The sequence below is a fragment of the Pleurodeles waltl genome, chromosome 12 (assembly GCF_031143425.1).
Source record: "Pleurodeles waltl isolate 20211129_DDA chromosome 12, aPleWal1.hap1.20221129, whole genome shotgun sequence".
NCBI classification, from domain to species: Eukaryota; Metazoa; Chordata; class Amphibia; order Caudata; family Salamandridae; genus Pleurodeles; species Pleurodeles waltl.
In genome coordinates this window covers 431,705,590-431,725,255 of record NC_090451.1, presented here as the reverse complement: position 1 = coordinate 431,725,255, position 19,666 = coordinate 431,705,590, and the positions used below count along the sequence as shown (strand labels likewise).

Sequence of the window (19,666 nt, the reverse complement as noted above, 5' to 3'; positions counted from 1 at the left end):
ATGTTATGTTGCCTATGGAGACACTCATCTCTAACCTTCTAAGTCAAATACTGTATTCACTTAGCGGCGGTCCTCGACTTAATAAAAACACATTTGTATTTATACAATGTTGACTTCTACAGTCGATTCTCACCATTCATTTGCTTAAAGAAATTGCATTTTAAAATATAAGCTTCTACATTCCCTCACTTAAATATAGGAAATATATAACTTGTTTGAATTGAAACATTTGCAGGGTTAAACATCAATAGTTTATTCGATTAATGCATTTTATGAAACATACTATGGGAAGGCCAGATAATATAACATTTCACATTCCTGGACTAGGTCAGTTTGTCAGAAAATGCTGCTTCAGCCATTCAATCCTAATACTTGAAACTGTGGCTCTCTAGTACATTTTACTTCTTTTTGCCAATGTAAAAGCGTTTTTTTTCTCATGAGGCACACAGGTTAATTCTGCATGTTATTAATGCTAAATGCATTATTTTCTAAATTAATTAAAAGTGCCCCTCCACCCCTCCCCATCTAATCGTTAGCTTAACCATCACAAACCCTCCACCAGTGAATTGTCCAGTCCCACTCTCTTCTTCAGTAAGTCTTCTTTTTCTTTTCAGACTTTGACATTTTAAGTCTTTTGTATCCTCTGATGATGTAATCAATCACTTCTGATTCTCCCTTATTTCTTTTATATCTCTTCCTGGTATTTCCTCTTTCAGGATGGCATTTAACACCCTTAGCAAAGTCAAAAAGGCTCGAGAAGCAAACTAAAAATAATAACAGGGGCATTCATTTTGCTTTAAAAATCCCCCTTCCTGCTGTCTAACCAATTTCCAATAGCTAAAACTACTCTCCTAAGCTATCTAAAACACTAATCGCTTCTAAAGATTCTAGTTTAGGTTTTAGTGCAAACATTTTCTTTGTGTGTTCTAGAATCTTCTTACTCTCATCGGATATATATGTACAGCAATGCTGAGCTTTCAGCGTCTTGCCGACTCTTCCTTTATTTGCAAGCAAAATGTCTAATACTACGCGATTTTGCAAAACCATTGACCTAGTCGCAAATATTTCTGTATTTTCAACTAACAATGTTCCAGACATTCTGGTCACCAATGTGTCTACTACTGCTGATGGCTGGTACTTGAAAACAAGCATCCTGTCCACAAGTGAAGTAAACTCCTAGAATAACGGTTCACTATCCCTTTAAAATTTGCAAATTATCCCCCATCAGTTTGAATGTGTGTTCACATCTGCTAATACCTGCATGTCTCTGTCTAACTTAGTTTCTCTTTTTATAAACATAATTTTTTTCCTTTGTGTCTTCAGTCTAATTTTAATTTCGAATAAATCATTTTCTTTCTGCATTCATCTTCTTCCTTTTTGCTAATGTTTTTTAAAATGTCTTTCCCCTGTTTTCTACTTTGCGAAATATTGGTGGTTCTTTGCTCTAGCATCAGAACAAATGCCTTTTCTAATGACCTAATTAAACAGGTTAACTTATTTGCATATGGCTTCACTGTATCAGTAGGTGGAGATGGACGGAAATAATGCCAAGCAGTATCCATTTCTTTTGCTTGTGGATGCCCTTCTGCAAATTAACCATTGAAGGAATCAAATCATAGTTTGAATAATATTCAAAATGATCCTGCCTATATACTAAGCTAAGCAAAATACTACATGTAATTGCATATGATAAAGGAATGTGATATGCTGCCTCCGCAGCTGAAGAAGGTAAATGAGCACACACAACAATCCTTGCCATCCAAAATGTGTGTATATTCTTATTTTAACCTAGAATAAACATTGAATAATCTTTCCAGTAACCTACAAATGAAGCTTTTAATAGCTCCTCTTCAAACCTGTGTATGTCATGGCTTTGAATGTTGAGTTGCTTCTATCTGTTTCTGGTGTTAAATAATCCACAACTAACATAATTGTAATTACTAATAATACTATTAGTAAAAATTTAATACTTGTAATTCTTACAGCTATCTCTGGTTAGGAAACATGTTTGTCTAAAGCCATATCTCTTCAAATAGAAAGGTGCAACAGCACAATTGCAAGCAACTTAATTTTTTTTTTTTTTTTGTGTGCAATTCCTCCGTCTTTATTTACAGCAGCCTTATAGTTATCCTTAAACCTACCACGTTGTTTTCAGTCTTTATTTCAGACTTTATTCAATGAATACATTTTCAGTCAATTTTATTTCATTCAGAAATCTTTTTCAGCAGCTGTTTTCCCCCATATTGTTCTCAGTGTGACGTCAAGGGGGTTCAAACACTCACATCAAGTAAGTCCGATATTGGGACATTTGGGACTTAGTTCATTTAACAAGCCCATTCAGTTGCAGAATACCTTCAGCAGGGTACCCTCTATCTTCTTCATCCCCTTGGTGCCTATTGATCTTCTCCTGTGTCACTTAAATTGCTTGATTCTGTTTCCCCAGCAGTTGTTGGTGGTATGCATTCAGCTGACACTTGATTTCAACTTCTTGCTACCATAGCTCCTTGGCCTTACAACTTTATGAGGAACGCTTCTTGAGTAATACTTGTCCCTTCACCTGGATCTTCAGCTTCTTTAAATTGTCTCTAAACGGACAATTTAGATTACGCTCTACTACATCTTCTTCACAGGAATCTGAACTAGTGTACCTGTCTGCGGTTCTTAACCCCTCTCTCTTGCTCCTGCTGTTGGGCCTCCTGTGGGACTTCTCCTTGCTGTTGTACAACCTGCAGTGGTACTTCCATCAGTGTTCTTCGTTCAGGCTCAAGGAACACTTTTTTTCATATGGATTCCCTGTTCTCTGGATGTGCAGAACATACAATCTGGCACATTTAATAGCAGTGTTGGTGACTAAGATCACCTGGTAGGACCCCTTCCACCTTTGCTCCAGACAGGACTGTCCCACTTTTTCTTGACCAATACCCAGTTGCCGGGGGCAAAGTCATGACATTGAAGCTGTCACTGCAAATCAGAGTCAAGCGCAACCTGTCAAGAAACAGAACACACCACATCAGGCAATACTTTGCAGTAATCGTGTATCATGTCATCTTTGATGTTCACAAGTGCATTTGCAGGTAAAGCAGGTAATCTCTTTGCATGCCTCATGAGAATTTCACGTTGCAATTACCCAGTTCTTCTGTCGGCTACTTTGGATGCTCGACGCCAAAGGCAAAACAGCAGGACTTTCCATTGAAGTGGATGCTGTTATAGTATTGTTAAGCTGTTGAACGATTCCAGAGGCATCTTGACGGTAAGTACAGTGTAATCTCTGCTTACTTATAATGCTGCACACAACATCCTAAGGACCTCATTATTTAAAATGAGTCCCTCAATCTGACTTCAGAGAAACAGGAAATCGGAACCTCAGTATGAGTTCTCGCAACAGCAGTTTAGCTATAGTGAAACTGTCATTTCTAGTGCTGGGTAAGCTTCTACCCATCAAGAGAAAATGCACACTATAATCAGGGCGTTTCTCAGCTGTTAAACCTGGCATCCTTAGTGTGGTTTCCCTAACTTTTTGCCCTTGAACCCCCTGTTTTACTGACTACTTTTTATTTATTTTTTTGCTGACATTTAGGGTTCTGGGAACTTTTGCCACTGCTGACCAGCACTCACGTGCAGGTGCCCTGTCCTCTAAATATGGTAACATTGGCTTCTCCATAATTAGCATATTTAATTTACTTGTATGACACTAGTTAAATGCACTATATGTGCCCAGGGCCTGTAGCCTTTCAAACGTGTCTCTGGCCTGCCACTACAGAGCCTGTGTGTGCAGTTTCAAACTGCCATTTCAGCCTGGCAAGTGTACCCACTTGCCAGGCTCAAACCTTCTATTTTATTACATTTGTAACCCTTAAGGTAGGCCTTAGTTTGCCCCAAGGGCAGGGAAAAGTGTATTTGAAAAGTTGGACATGTACTTATAAGTTTATCATGTCCAGGTAGTGAAAAACTCTTAAGTTTGCTTTTCACTACTGCAAGGCCTCCTATCTCCCCCATAGGATAACATTGGGGTTACCTTAAAACATCTTTTAAGTGGAAGTTCCTATTGTGAAAAGATAGAAATATGGAGTTTGGTGTCTTTGGGCTCACAATTTAAAATCACAACTTATGGTGAAGCTGGATTTTAAATTGTAAGTCTGAAAATACCACTTTTAGAAAGTTGGCATTTTCTTACTTTAACCAAACTGTTCCTCTGCCTATCTCTAAATACACATCTTGGGTAGAAGGCAGCTACGCTTTGTGCATTCCCTCTAGAAAGTCTCACACAAAGGGAGCTTGAGTGTGTTGTTTGCATACTGATGGCCCATCACCAGGCTGATGGGTCTTTCTTGGCTAGATGGAAGGGAGGAGCGGACACACCTGAAAAAGGCTGTGACTCCCCTCACACAAAGGGCTGCATAACCCCCGGAGAAGAGTGTCTGGAGCCAGGGAAGAAGAGGCAGGGACATTATCTTCCAAGGCCTGTTTGAAGTCTCCCCCATTTCAAGGGCACATTTGGGTATAAGTACTGTCCCCCAAACGAATTGTACTGGAACCTAAGACATTCTGCCAGGAAGAACAGCTATGCTGGTAGGACTGACTTCCACTGTTCAACTGCATTGCTGTGTTGACCTACTGCTTGCTGTGTCGTATGAGGGACTGCCGCTTTGCTTTGCTGTGTTGGCCTGCTGCTTCTTGCCTGCAGTGAGGAGGACTGGGCTTGTTGTCTACATTGTTGAACCCAGGATTCTTCAAAGGATTGTTGGTTTGCTCCCTGGTCTCCTGCAGTCTCAGGAACATCAAGAGACTGTCTGCAACTCTCCTGGTGCTGCTGGACCTTGAAATCTATGAGTCCTACCGTTGCCTGAGAGGTAACACCCTTATCTCCCCCCCCCCCTCTTCAGTCCTGTGCCTCAGAAGTTGGTTCTGCAGCTGATTTCTGCAAAACGAGACATCATGCCCTTGCTGCTTTGCTCCATCAAAGGTACGGTTTCTGCAGGCCCTGCGTGGGTTCTGTAGCTGTCCTACCCTCTATTGCGGTCGGCTTCGATTTTGGATTTCACTGGTCCCAAGTGACCAAGTAACCTTTTGACCACCACTGACTTCTAAGCACTGTTTTCATATCTAACTTACGCTTGTTGGATTTATGGTATTTTGGTCATGTTTTACTCCAATAAGTATTCCCTATTTTGTGGTGTTGTCATTGTGTTACTGTGTGTCACACAAATAATTTACACTTTGCCTCTTACATTAAGCCTGTCCGCTCTGTGCTAAGCTACCAGAGGAGGAGCACAGGTTAATTTAGGTTGTGTATCTGACTTACCCGGACTAGGATTGTGGTCCCTACTTAGACAGGGTGCATACCTCTGCCAGCTTGTGGCCAATTTCTAATATCAGCCCATATCAAACAGGCATTGCGATAAAAATCTATCTGCATCCTGTTGAAGGGAACACACGATTTTCATACATGACTGTCAGTGGGGTTCTTTTCCCTTCATACATCTGTTGGCATGGTACACAGTGGTGGCATAATTCTTTTGCAAGTGTCCTAAATCTAGGGTTACACCAATTGTGTTTGAGCAGCCTCACCATTGCATCCCTCCCTAAATGTGTTGGCCCATGAAAATGTTGTCATGGGAAACAGCAATCTGTTTGGCAGCACTGACCGTCCATGAGCTTAAAACTAAATATTAGCTGTGTTTTTCCTACATTCTGTTCTGATCCATCCCTATAGTTGATATTATGAAACCTCTCCCTGCAACATACTTAATACTTCTGTGTGACAGAAATTGACAACGTTGAAAAAGCAGTGCCATCATCAGATTCATTGGTGTAGGTCCCATTAAATGTGCAGGCCACAAGTGCATAATACCGTGCTAGTTAGTCAGCGAATCAGTTTCCATTTGTGACCTACCCATTGTCACTTCAGTGAGCTGCACATTTAACAACTGCAACTTCTGTGGGTAACTGCAGTGCATCCAATAAAATTCTCACATGCTCTCTATTTCCATTAGGGGTGCCAGGCAAGGTCATGCAACACCTCTGTGACCATAACTGTCCAAAATCATGGGCCACACCAGAGCCATACTGATTATATAAAAGTATAGTCACTCTCAATTGGGCTGAAAGCCTGCAAGCTCTTGAAAAGGGCAACTAGTTCTGCACCTTCTGCGGAGGTAACACTTCAAAGTCATGAAGCTTCTAAATTTCTGGAGCTGTACAGACAGCGTAAGATGCTCTCAGGATACCTTCATTGGTCCTCAGACATGAGCCATCTACAAAAAATAGATTATCGGGCTTAAGCAAAGGTTTGTCTTTTATGTCTGTCCTTGGCTTGGTGCATAGATCCGTGACATCTAGACAATCGTGCTCCATTTCATTGTCTTCAAGATCAATTTTAGGCAACAGCAAAAGAGTGGAAGGGTTCAGTGTTTGGCACCTCTTCAGTAAGATATTATCCACAGGTAAGATCTGTTGTTCATTCTTAATTTACCTACTACTGCTCATGTATTGGGTTTTGGTTCTGGTAAGCAGGATTTCCACGGAATGGGGCATAATAACAGTTAAAGGATGTCCCATCACTGTTTCTGCATCTCTCAGTGCAGTCATCAACCGCCGATACTGCTTTAACGCAGCTAGGCAGTCCTGCCTGGGTCTAGGATAATTGAAAAATGAGCCACAGGTTTTCATGCATCTGAGTAAACACGGATAGAGCACAGCCCTCTCTTTCCCTGCAAAACAAAGTGAGCATCTTACTGTAATCTGGCATTCCTAGTGCTGGTGCACAACACTTTCTTTCAGTTCTACGAAAGCTTTCAAACATTCCTTGTCCCATTGAAGCGGATCAGACACATCTTTGTGTGTCAGCCTCATTAGAGGCTAAGCCATTAGTTAAAATTTCAGTATCCACGGTCTACAGAAGCCAGCCATTCCTAGAAACATTCTGACTTCCCTCTGAGATCTAGGCAGACTCATCTGCAGTATAGTTTCCACTCTCTCCTAGGACACCTTTCCTGCTCCTTTCTCAGTGATATGCCTCAAGTATTGGACTTCTCTCTGGGAGGCCTGCAGTTTGTTTAGGGACACTTTGTCTGTTCTCTGCAAGGTGATCCAAGGCCATGGTATCCTGTATACATGCTTCTCAAGTACTTGATGGCCACAAGTAGGTCATCAATAAAATGCACAAGAACTGAATCACATGGCACCTTGAATCACAAGGCATCTTTAAAGATTCAAGATTTTTATTTAGAATGTGGTTGAAAATGGGTCTCCCTCAGGATTCCCTTTCTCGGCATGTCCTCAGTTATTGGTGTTATTCCTTCTGCTGTCTCTAGGGTCAAATTTTATGGTAGTGTTCTTAGGAAAATCACATTTGCTTTTACTTCAATGCAGACTGGTTCTACACCTTTGATTAGTCCAATGTCCTTCCCTCTCAAGTCCCATACTTCTGGGTTTACAGTGTCTTTTAAATCAGTGGGGATCTCATTCAGGGATCTCACTGAGTAGATCTCCACAGCTTCTTGTTGGGCCATTTTAAACTTTACATCCTTATCATGTGTTCGAAATTTAACACTGTCTAGTGTACAGTAGGTTGTACAATTTAACTTGCACAACAAATCTCTTCCCAACAGGTTTACAGGACTAAAATCACCAGTGTTTTTCTTCAAATTAGCCTTTTTTTTACTGGGACATCTTCTGAAACTGGGTTTGTGATATGTTTATTTGGAACTCCTACAACTTGGATATTCATTCCAGAGAGGGGTAGATTCGGCACTTTCTCTCCTCTAACAGTGGAACGGGTAGCACCAGTATCAATCAGAAATTATATGGGGTGACCCTGACCTTTTACTTCACTTTCAATGAAATAACCCCTCTGGTCTATCTCTAATAATGCCCCAAGCATGCAGTCCACCTCCCTTCTCAGGCACCATCATTATGAATTTTCTGAGCTAAAGCTTTTGCTGTTTAACATAGGAAACTGTTGAAATGGGTTTGGGTTTGGGTTCTGGTTCTGATTCTGGAATGGCTTTGTGTTTGCTCTGGCTATTTGGTTTATGTTAAATCTGGGGTCACCCATAGTTTGTGAAACCATCGGGCTTCTGCAATATTGGGACCAGTCTCTGTACTGATGCTTGCATTTGCTGAACAAGTATATTCTGCATTTGATTATTTCCACCACGTATTCCATCTGGATTATGTCTACACTCCCTCTTACAATGCCTGATCTTGTTACACAAATGACAAGGATTAGTTTTCTTCAATGTTGCAACATCTACACCAGAATTAGGATCAATCCGAACTCCTTGACCTCTACCCTGTGAACCTCTCATTCCTCCCTGAATACCTTAGACTCCAGCTTGAAAACCAACACCTTACCATCCACCAGTTTTCCCTGCAAGCATCTGATTCGAAATATCTTTCTGCTCTACCATCGTCTGAGCCAAAATTAACTTCTCTTTAAGTCTCCTCTGCTTCATTTCTTGATCATAGCTACAATATTTTGCATACTCCAGATCTCATCCAGCGGCTTAGTCTGGCAGCAAATTACACTTTTGTATATGATTGATTTCTGGTCTCAACCCAATAAAAAAAACTGTTTCTAAGAATCACATACATCTCACTGTGATCAAGATGTGACTGTCCGTGATGCTGAAAAGCTTCCAATAATATCTTAGTATTCATGCACTGACTCTTTTGGCTCCTGCTGAGTTTCCTATCTTTATGTAATCCAGATCATTAGACAACCCTTGCCTTTCAGGTGAGTAATCTGTTCATACATTTCCATTACCACAGGAGATGGTGCATTGTGGATCTCTTACTGGTACGGTACTAAGTCACTCTACAGCAATTTTACATTCAGCCCACAAATCATGTGGCACCAAATGTCAAACAATGTGTTCAAGTCCTTCCGCAGCACTTCAGAAATGTTAACAACTCTCATGACTTGGGTATACCACTGCATAGGATTCACTCTCATTTTTGTAAAATTGTTCGTAAATGCTGCAAGATCTCCCCAAGTCCGTGGTACATGGACATAACCTCCACCTGGCATCTCTGTCATTGGGTAAGCCGAAGCCTCTCCATCTGGGGAACTTGCGTAGGCTTACCATTTACTTCAGCTGCTGTCTCCTGCTTCTTTTTTCTTTTCATGTTTCTTGGCCCATTTACTCTGTAACTTTTCAAAATCACTCAATTTGTGCATGCAATTCATTGGTCTGCAATTGCATTCTTGAAGAACACATTGTCTCAATGGCGTTATCATCCATCTGTATCCCAAAACCGCTCTGTAATGTAAAACTCTTTGAGAGATCATCATCATATTTGTGCGCCAAGTCATTGAATGTGTCATGTGTATTAGCAGCAAGCATTGTAATCTCTCTACGAAAATCAGTTCTTTTCCTGTATTGGTTCACGTGCTCAAGATCTAAATATCCATTAATTATTTTGTCCAATTCTACTTTTAATCTAGGGACATTTAATGGTTCCAGCCTTTTGTATTTTCTGCAGCTTCATCAAACCATTGGCAAACAATCCCATCATCAAACAAATTTGTTCCTCCCTGGGCTAAACTTGTCTTAAGGACAATCCTTCTCACTTCTCTCAAATGACTGACCAGATTGCAGTGGTGTCCGAGCAACAATCCGTGAATTTTGCAGAGACATAGTAAACCCTGTCATAGTTGCTCCTCCAGTAGCTCCTTGTACTACAGCATTTGCTGGATATTAATTGGAGCAGTTGCTGTGTGAATTTTTAATGGCTGTGCTGTTACTACTCTAGTAGCAGCTGCTGGTACAGTGACACCCAGAGGAATCACTGTGTTGGACATTTTCAAATCAAGAAGGCACGGCATTAGTGAATGCATGTTGTATACACAAGCTGTGTCATAATGGGCTGTCCTTTAGTAATGGTCTTTCAGTTTGTACCGCATTCGGGTCAACGGGAGTAGTAGCCACTGTAACATTATACCCTCAGTAACGGGGGCCACGTAAGGTGGTGGACACACAGCTAGTAATTCCTCCAAATTGTCATCTCCCAAATCACATTCAGAGTCTGATTTCTTTTCATCCTTGTCTCCTTGAACTCTTGACATTTCCTGTTTCTCAGTGGTAACAACTGGGTATAATGTAGCTCCCTCAACTACACCTTTACTCCATCTCTGTTGAGATTCATCCTGTTGAGCATTTGCAACCTTCTGCCAAGCATTTAATGCTTCATATTGTGTAGATGTAGGGTGGCTTCATTTCATAAAGCTTTTCTGGTAACATGCCAGTAGTTTGTAATTGAAATGTACCATATCTTTAAAAGCTCAAAGGCCCTCCTTTTCTGTGATCTTGCACCATTGACAAAGCCACAAACGTGTCATCCTACATTCCTTGCCATATAATGTGCTGGTGTACCCTCAGGGGTTGCCGCTTCACCTTTTCGTACCATAATTGTCACATCACCTTTCACTAAATCTTTAAGACTTTTAATACACTTTATGGTTTAAAATGAATCAACAATATTTCAAACAATTCATTTCTAATCACAAAAGTTTTGATTCTGTTCCATAAATGTCAGTTTCTTAGTAAGTCCTTCTAATCACACCTGCGGCTCTGTTTAGACCATGCAATGACTGCAGGACTTTTCCCACTAACTGACCAATCTCATTGTGGCACAAATGATGCAACAACTCTCTCCTTGTAGCAGTTCACCCTCCTTTGCAATTTCATCTTACACACAATTCTATAACTGTGAGCGAAAACAAAATAATAATCTTTTTATGTTCTTCTAAAGAAAACAAATAAGAAATTAAACAATCGGAATATTTAGGTTTTTATACCCTCTGACTTTTCTCAATCAAAAGAATTTTCACACACGTGAATGAAATCTCAACCAGCGGAAAATCACCTGAATCAGTGCAGCTTCACTTTTGTGCATTAGGTTCCCCTAACATCGATCAATATTAGTACAATCACAACAAATCGCCACAATCCCTGTCTCAATTGTACAGTCGACGGTAGCTCAAGACCTGCACCACAAAACTTTAGCAGACAAAAAATGCATAAAACTCATATTTATCCTCTGATCTTGAACTACTTGTTAGTCCGATAACCTTTAACTTCTTAGCAAATAAGCACATAAGCATCACCAGTTCATTCAACGCACATATACCAATATTTTATACAAAAGCTCAAACCCCAAAACAGTTGTGAACCATAACCCTAGTAATACTCAAGCTTACAACTCTGCAACTACTTCTTTCTCACAACGAAACATGTCCTCTGATTACCAGCCTTGCTAGTGCGCTGGGATATCTGTTCAAACTCATCACAGCAACATCCCAGCCACTAGGCCGAAATATCTTAGATGTTGGATAAGATTAACCAGGAGCTGCACATCAATTAAAATATCACTCTGCCACTAGGGAGAGTTGATGTGAGTTTAAAAGCTTTATTACTTTTTTAGTAGCTAATCTTTATTGCGTCACCATTAATTTCATCAACGTAAGTCATCTTGATCAATTATAAGCAACCAATAATCCATAATTATTGAATGAATCACTTTCCTCTAAGGAAGAAAAGAAATCCCTCTTCTAAGAATGAGGATGTTTTAAAGGGGGCAAAACAACAAGGTGTCAGTCAGAATCCAAATCAAGAGATCCAAGCATAAAGCTTCAATGTCAAATATAAGACTAAATCAAAGCAGAACTTCCCATAAAAAGAGGTTCAAGAAAGTCAGTGGATTCTCCGCCTGAGTTGCATAGACTGGGGCAGGGGAAGTGGCAAAGAGTGTCTGTCTTACTCTAGGAACACGCTCTGCTATAAACTGCATAATCTAAGCTTTCCCAATATGATGCTGCTTCAGTCAGCCAATCGGCTTTCAATGTCTTCATGGGAACAAGAACATTCCTTCGCTTCCTCACTTTGACAGAATACCACAGATGACAACATTGAGTGACCGCAGCAACTTCTTTATCACTAAATGTCCTTATTTTTCACTTTGTGTGATTCAACCTTTTTGTTCAAGAAAACACATTTTACCCATGGAAACACTCATGTCTAACCTAAATCAATTACTCTTATTCATTTATCAGCAGTGCCCATTGATTTAATAGAAAAACACATTGTTATCAATAGTGTTGACATTTACGGTTGATTCTCACCATTCATTTGCTTAAAAAGATTGCATTTTAAAATGTGAGCTTCTACGTTTCCTCACTGAAATATAATTATCTTTATTAATTCTACAGTGTTTCGTGTTTAAATAAAAACATTTGCAGGGTTAAACATCAGCAATTTATTTGGTTAATTCATTTTATGAAACAGGCCAATAAATAAGTCAGATAATAGAACATTTCACATTCCTGGACTAGGTCAGTTTGACCGAAAATGCTGCTTCAGGTGTTCAAGCCTAATACATGTAACTATGGCTGTCCAGTATATTTTTTCTTCTTCTTGCCAATGTAAAAGCATTTGTTTTTTGAGGACTACATGTTAAATCTTCATGTTACTAATGTTAAATGTATTATTTTCTAAATTTATGAAAACGTCCTCCAAAATATATACACTGGATGATGACTGGATTTTAGCCTTTATGATTAAGTACAGATGTGTTAGTGGTAATATTTATTGCATAGAACTCTGCAAAAGTTCAAGACTGCAGGACCACGCATTCAGCAAAAAATGAACAAGCGCTCCTGTGATACCTCATTTAATTACATTTAACGTAGTTTATTTCCAGACTCGATATGCTTACTGGATGTTGTGGTTTCCACCCTCTTCACCTCAAATCCCATACCATTTCTGTTTATTATTTTGTAGCAGGTGAATTTTACACACATCTTTGTGTTTTACTTCCCATTTAGATGAGTTTGGTGCATTGGAAAGTGTGAAGGCTGCTAGTGAGCTCTACTCGCCCCTTACAGGTGAAGTTACGGAAATAAACAAAGCCTTAGAAGAAACTCCAGGTCTAGTCAACTCATCCTGCTATGAAGATGGTAAAATACTTCTGTTTTCTTCAGTGTAACAAAAATGAATATTCAGATTGTGGCTGCACTGAAATAAATTGTTGCTAAATTTGGTGCATGAATTCACTTGAGAAATCCTTTGATAAACAAAAAGTTAACTTACCTTAATGGGCAATCATTTTTTTATAGTTATTTTTTTATTTATCTTTTTATTATCATAACTTGAGGTACTTAGCACATTTCAGCTGGACATAATTTGCTAAACAAAAAAAGTTGAGATCTAAAGGTGCAGAATATCAAGGCTCTCTATTCGTGGTTTCACCTAATGCATAATCCTTCTACTACTTTACAGTTTCTTTCTTCCCTGTCTCACCTCTGTCGGTTCCTTTTATGCCTTCTGGTTCTCTGTCACTGTTTTCCTATCATCTCTTCCACCTCCTTTCTTCATTATATGGTTTCTGTTTTCTGTTGCTTTGAATCATTCTGATGATGAATAATAGGTCATGGCGGACAAAAATGAGCACTTGTGCTGACCACTGGCACAAATTAAGAATTGCACCTAATCATTGTAAAAGTATGTAGCAGTTGTATTGCAGATCACTGCATTCCACTTGAACTCTTTTTGGTTCTTTTAGGGTGCACTTCATAGGTTTGCTAACTTATGCAAGAGAATTCCAGCTGCAACCCATGTATGAGAGTCCCAAGCATATTCTGAAATTAATAATTCAAAGGTTAGTTTAGAAGCAGAATTTGTGAAAAAATACAACCTAAAGATTTTATTAATTACAAAAGGCCTTCCCTTTTCTTCTTCCTTACTTTAACAAGCTGACATACTTTTGACATATGGTCCACATCAGTCAATCTCCGTATAAAACTGTTAAGGTCTATACTTCTTTAAGTATATCAGCGACATCAACCTCTGTGTTTATGTGAAATGACAGAACAGTATCCTATTACTTTCTTAGATTTTTGGGGCAGCAGTGTTTTATTTTGCTGCCATTCAGAATCTAGGCCCTGCCTAGCTTCAAGGTAATCTTGTCACCTGGGGCATCTTCGGCAACATGTCAACACATTTCCATTTCCTCTTTTAAAAGTCACATAATTTGGCATGTTAAACCATTTGCATAGACCAGAGGAAGTCGAGAATAGCTGAGTATTTACGGAGGTGTGGGAGTCAAGGATTCATCCTTTTTCCATGGCATCACCATTCGCCCTAGCTCCTAGGGTTTTATCTTAAAATGCTGTCTAACATTTTCCACTTATTTGAGCTAGCTTTTATCAGTCTCTTATCTCGGTTGTAACTGATATATCTGGTGTTGGGAAAGGAGCAGTTGTAGAATGAGTAATAAAATTCCAATAAATCCATCTAGGAACAGTCGAGGAGGAATGTTGGTACCTTAGTTATTGCTTTGTTTCCAAAAAATAGTAGGACTCATTTTTAGTCAGCCAACCATACCTGAGGATTCAGAAACTTCTAGGGACAAGATTTGCCCCAGTTGACTACCCAAATAGTTTGATAGCTGGTAGGTGCTAGATGTTCTAAACGTTCAAGTGCCCCAAAAATAATAAGCCTAAATATCTCACTGTAGTGAAGTCACTGATATATTTATGAAATCTGGGATCTCAAGTCAGAGGTTATGGGAGGTCGGGTCACTTGTGGCCAATTAGGACACAGATGAGTTAACAAAAAAAAAAATTCAGTTAAGGACCAAATTGTGTTTACTCTGCTCAGATGGAGTAGATGGACCAGTTCCCACATGGAGTTGTTAAAAGTAAAAAAAAAAAAAAAAAAAAAAAAGGGGTTGGGGTGGTCGGTAACACTCTAAACTTAAGGGCCTGTATTTTGGAAGCTGAGGTTGAATTTTTCTGGTGGGGCTGGTTCTCCCTGAATCTTGTGATTTCACCAGATCCTATTTAGAAGTATGGGCTTGAAAGGTGCGTCCAGTTGTTCTGAAATCAGGACATCCTCCTAAAGCCAATGGAAGACTGCCTGATGACCCTACTGGAATTGTGAAGGGAACAATAAGGTTACTCTAAAGGTATGCGATGGGTCATAGAATCTGCAGGATCTGCAGAAATGTTGTGTTCCATGGCCCAAATGTAACAAACAAGCAGGGGGATGGAAAGACTGCTTCAACAGGTCTCCACCACTGGTGATTGCTGAAGGCCACCTTCCAGTTTGTTTTTCACCCACTATACTGTTCTAGCCAGACAAGCTACATGCAAACCAATCTTGGTCCTGCTCCAGTAGGAATTGTCTAGCCTGCATTAGCAGGCCAGGCCTGCTTAAGACAGCAACCTAAGCAATCCCAGACCGGTCTCAGCCTACTTAGGCCTCTGCAGTGAGGTATAATTTGAGTCCTGTGACAGTGAGCATTGGACCACACCTGGGTACACCCACTACACATAGGACATCTACTGCAACAAACAAGGTAATGGAAGGAATGCTTACATTAATTTAAACAATTAGTGATTGCTTGGAGCCCCATTCCAGTCTATAGGGATCCTTAGTGGAATCTTTGGGCAGCCCTAAAATCACACAAAGTTTATTCCTTTATGGGCAAACTTTATGTATAGTAACAGTTCCCTTTAATTTCTATTTCTTCTTAGTAAGGTCAGAATGAAGGAGGTTTGGGTAACAATGTAACTGCTTGTTTTAAACACATTCCAGGTATATTATGTTATTCCATGGTTTAAGATGGAAAATTAAGAATATCTTCTTTTCAAATTAAGGTGTTGAAATTTCAGTACACTTCTGCAGACTTTAATAATCCATTTTACAGGAAGCGTTGTTACATTCCTATTTCCTTTTCCTGCCTACTGCCAACACAGACCTTGTTAAAGTATTTGGTGTTTTGATAAACCTAAATCTGTTGTACAGCTCTCGACAGTGTAAACTGTTCTTTCTTGTTTTTTGTTGTTGTTTTTTTTCTGATCTCAATTAATGGCACCCCCTTTCCTTCTCTCAAAATGGTCTGTCATTCTTTGTCCACTCACTTAATGACTAAATTTCCCCCTAATTTTTCTGTATGACCGACATTTTGTGGAGTCTCAATTTACAACACAGAATTTTTCAGATATGCATGTTTTTCAGTATTCTTAGTAACTGACTTTACTTTGTGCAGGTCGCTAACAATGAGAGGGTTCAAATATTTTCATACTTTAAGCATTAAATTTGGGACTGCTCCACACCAGTTACATATATGGGTTTGCAGAGTGGTCACAGAGCTGATGGACTGGCTTGTTAAATCAGCACTTCAAAATGATAAATAATTCAATCCTACTGATCGGGATTTTGCATTGTAGTCATCCCATTAACAAGTGACAGCAGTAGACTTTGTTTTGAACATTTATTTCTTGAAAGGCTTCAGGGTCTGCAGAAGTATTTGCAACCTCTTACTAGTCATTTAAAACTCTTTCTATACAAAATATCTTGTGTCCCCTGTGGCATCTACACAATATAGGCAAGCCCCTCACTACTTGGATTTCCTGCTGGAAAAAGTTTTTGCTTCAAAAATTGAAGACAGTAGGTAGAAAATTTGATAGGGTCTAACAACATAATTTTTGTTTTTTTGTTCATTTCACATACAAAGAAAGAGTACAGGTTTTCTTTTATAGAAAATCCCCTTGTGCTCAGTTTGACTACACCATGTCCTAGACCAGAGAGTGTTGGAGGGTCCATTATATACAGAGTTACAGCTTTTTAAACTGTGTATAGTAGTTTTGAAAATAGGACAGTTCATACTGTTCACCATTGGTTGGCCATAGCTCTTCTGATCCTGCTCAGTGCTCATTTTGTTTGGCTCCCATATGTATTAATGAATTAATTTATTACTAACTAGCAGCAAGATCTGTTAGTCATGTTTAGTGTAGAAAAAGGACAGGTAAACCTGGGATATAAACAAACCTTGTAAACCAGTAGTGGTCTGAGGATTTTCTTACGATATTTGATAGTTCTAACATTTGTGTACAGGGGTGTGAAATGTAATACAATAAAATATCTGCTTGTCCATGGTACAACTTGCTTCAGACTAGTCCTGTAAAAAATAAAAATCCACTTGCCCCTTTAGTGCTGCGCAGTGCGGAGCCAAATTATGGCAGCAATCTCACTATATGAGAGCTCTAATAATAGCCTCTCTTATAATGCCACGGCTCTTTACTATAGTAGGTTTTGAATACTAGCAACTCCCTTATTTACCACAGATCTACATAATGGGGCTGCGGTAGTGATCTAAAATGGTTTCAAGGTTAGAATGCCTTTGAGGTGTGCAAACCTACTAGCATGTTTTTGTTTTCACCAGCTGTTCTCTAATCTTTTTCCAAACTGAGAACGATTGAAAATTTACTCCTGACAAAGACAGAAGTAACACTTCCAGGGTTGGGAATAAAGTGGTTGGAGGGAAAGTGAACTTGTAAACGATCAACAGATTTTCACATGAGCAAATCTACACATGCAAAATAAAGTTTTACAAAACTCATGTCAAAACAAGGCACACTATGACTAAACCAAAAAGTTGACCACCAGTGTCAGACCAGTACGTTTGCCAGTGCTTGCTTGTTTTCATGTTTCCCATGATTTTGTTGAAATGGGTTACTGTAATTTTTCATTATGAATTTGTTTTGAAAATATTGCCATGCATTAATGCATTTTACTGAATGCTTTGAAGAAAAGGTATCTAAAATTTTACATTAATTTAGCTGAAAATGTTATTTGATAGCAGATAACCTTCAGTATTGCATTGCTTTCAAGCTTCTGCATAAATTTGCATCTAATCGAAAAGCATTCTAGGAGCATTGTACATAGCCACAAATCGTTAAACTTTGGAAACGTGTGTACACATTTTGTTTTTATAGTGAAACTCTCAGTAGTGCAGTCCGAGTTTTCAACATTTCCTTACAGCACTCATCCTAATAGAGGCTGTGCATTAATGAACCTAAACACATGTTAGAGCAGCATTAACATATGGACACAACTATTACCTTAACTGCCACAGTGCCCTTCCCCGATCCATTATGTGGTATTGTAAGCTGGCTGCAGGAGGTCGGGTCTACTTGTCCCCAGGATAAACTTGTCCTTGATCCCAAACAATATGTCCTGGGTGTCAGGCTATAGGAATCCCACACCCCTGTTTTAACATGCAACCACTATTTTTATGTATATTGTATAATGCTAAGTGAAAAGCATGCACTTTATCTACTTTTATCAGTCCATTCATTTGACATGTGGTGAAATGCCTTGTGGCAAAAAATGTCATATTTGCTATAAAGGAATTGCTACTTTTAGAACTTGTTTGCACCCATACTGCCATTTTTATTTAACAGTGCTACTCTTCATTGTAGGTTGGTTAATAAAGATGACTGTGGAGCACCCTTCTGAACTTGACGACCTGCTGAGCGAAGACTCGTATGAGAAATATATAAAGTCCATTGACGACTGATCAAAATCTTGGACATTTTAAACTGAAACCTTTAAAGCACTTAGCCTTGTGTAGTTTGTCACAAAATAATGTGCAGAAGGTCTGAAAGCTGCATATCCCCAAGTGTGATTTGAAGACAAATGAAAATACATCTGTAATTTTTTGGGTAAAAGGACCAAACCTCTTTGCGAAGAGCCTTGATTATGCTTGAGAGGCTGACACTGCACACCTTTTTGATAGTGTGGATTTTTAGACTACTGTGTCTAATTATGGCATGTTTTCAACTCTTAATGTGAAATAGCATGGTTATTAATATTTTGTTCTTAAAAGTAACACTAAAATACAATTTCCTTAATTTTTGTAGACCAGTGGTGACTGGTGACTGTTTTTCCTTTGAGGATACTGTAGAGTACTCCACAAAGGTACATGGAAAGGACTGTTTGTACGCTGGAATAATTCTACGGATGAAAAGGTTAGACCTCCCCATTACCATTTACCTTGTTCGTTGTGTTTAGTTTGCACAGCATCATTATTTTGGTTTGAACTGCGTCAGCTGCTGCTATTCATGAAAGTTGTTAAATGATAACAGAAAAGTAAACAGAATTGAATTTAAAAAAAGGCTGACGCTTTGTCTTGTAGTGCTTTTCAGTGTGTAATCATTAAAGCAATACAACCTACTCCTCCCAAAACAGAATTTGACTCTCTATTTTTTAGATGCCAAGGTAATTGAGCAGTGTGTGATGCCCAGAGGCAGAAATATTTAAAATAGTACTGTAGAGGTGAAGGTCACTGGCTTTGTATCTTGTTTTGTCCTAATCCTCAGTGTACCTTCTGGCACAACTGGAATGTTTCTTTATTTAGGAGACCTGTCTCAAGTGCTCTACACTCAGTTTATGCAGATAACCAGCATAGTACTAGTCTATTCTGGCTGATGGGGTGCACCTAGAGTGGGACTCCTTTTAAAATGGTTGACTTCCAGGCCATGACACAAATAACAGTGCCAGCTACTTGTACTGGTCGGATGCAGATATTTTTATTGTAAACCCATTGAGGAGACTGCCTACTGACGCTTTTTCATCCACATGGTTTGTCATGAACGGGCTCTTTGGTTGTATGTTGTGTGCATGAAAGTTTGATTTATGTTCTGTACATGAAAGAGCTTGCCTACCTGAAAGTTGCCCCAACATCTCGCTCCTCATGAGTTTTGGTTTCCCTTGGTGGTATAGAGATTCTAAGGCTGTCTGATTCTCTGGCATGTCCCCTTTCACTGCTCCTCACATCCACTCTTCCTGCAGATTCAGTGTTAAGACAAGCGCATCCG

The 19,666-nt window shown here is 39.3% G+C and overlaps 1 protein-coding gene across 1 annotated transcript in view; it reads left to right on the top strand.

The window, feature by feature from the left end:
* The window catches only part of GCSH (glycine cleavage system protein H), a 62,805-nt gene extending 43,766 nt beyond the window's left edge, over positions 1 to 19,039 (top strand). The window contains exons 4-5 of the mRNA XM_069216924.1: positions 12,827 to 12,958; positions 18,269 to 19,039. Of these exons, the coding sequence (XP_069073025.1) occupies positions 12,827 to 12,958; positions 18,269 to 18,366 (230 nt within the window). The 3' untranslated portion in view covers positions 18,367 to 19,039. The remainder of the gene's footprint in view (positions 1 to 12,826; positions 12,959 to 18,268) is intronic.
* Positions 19,040 to 19,666: the final 627 nt, after the last annotated feature.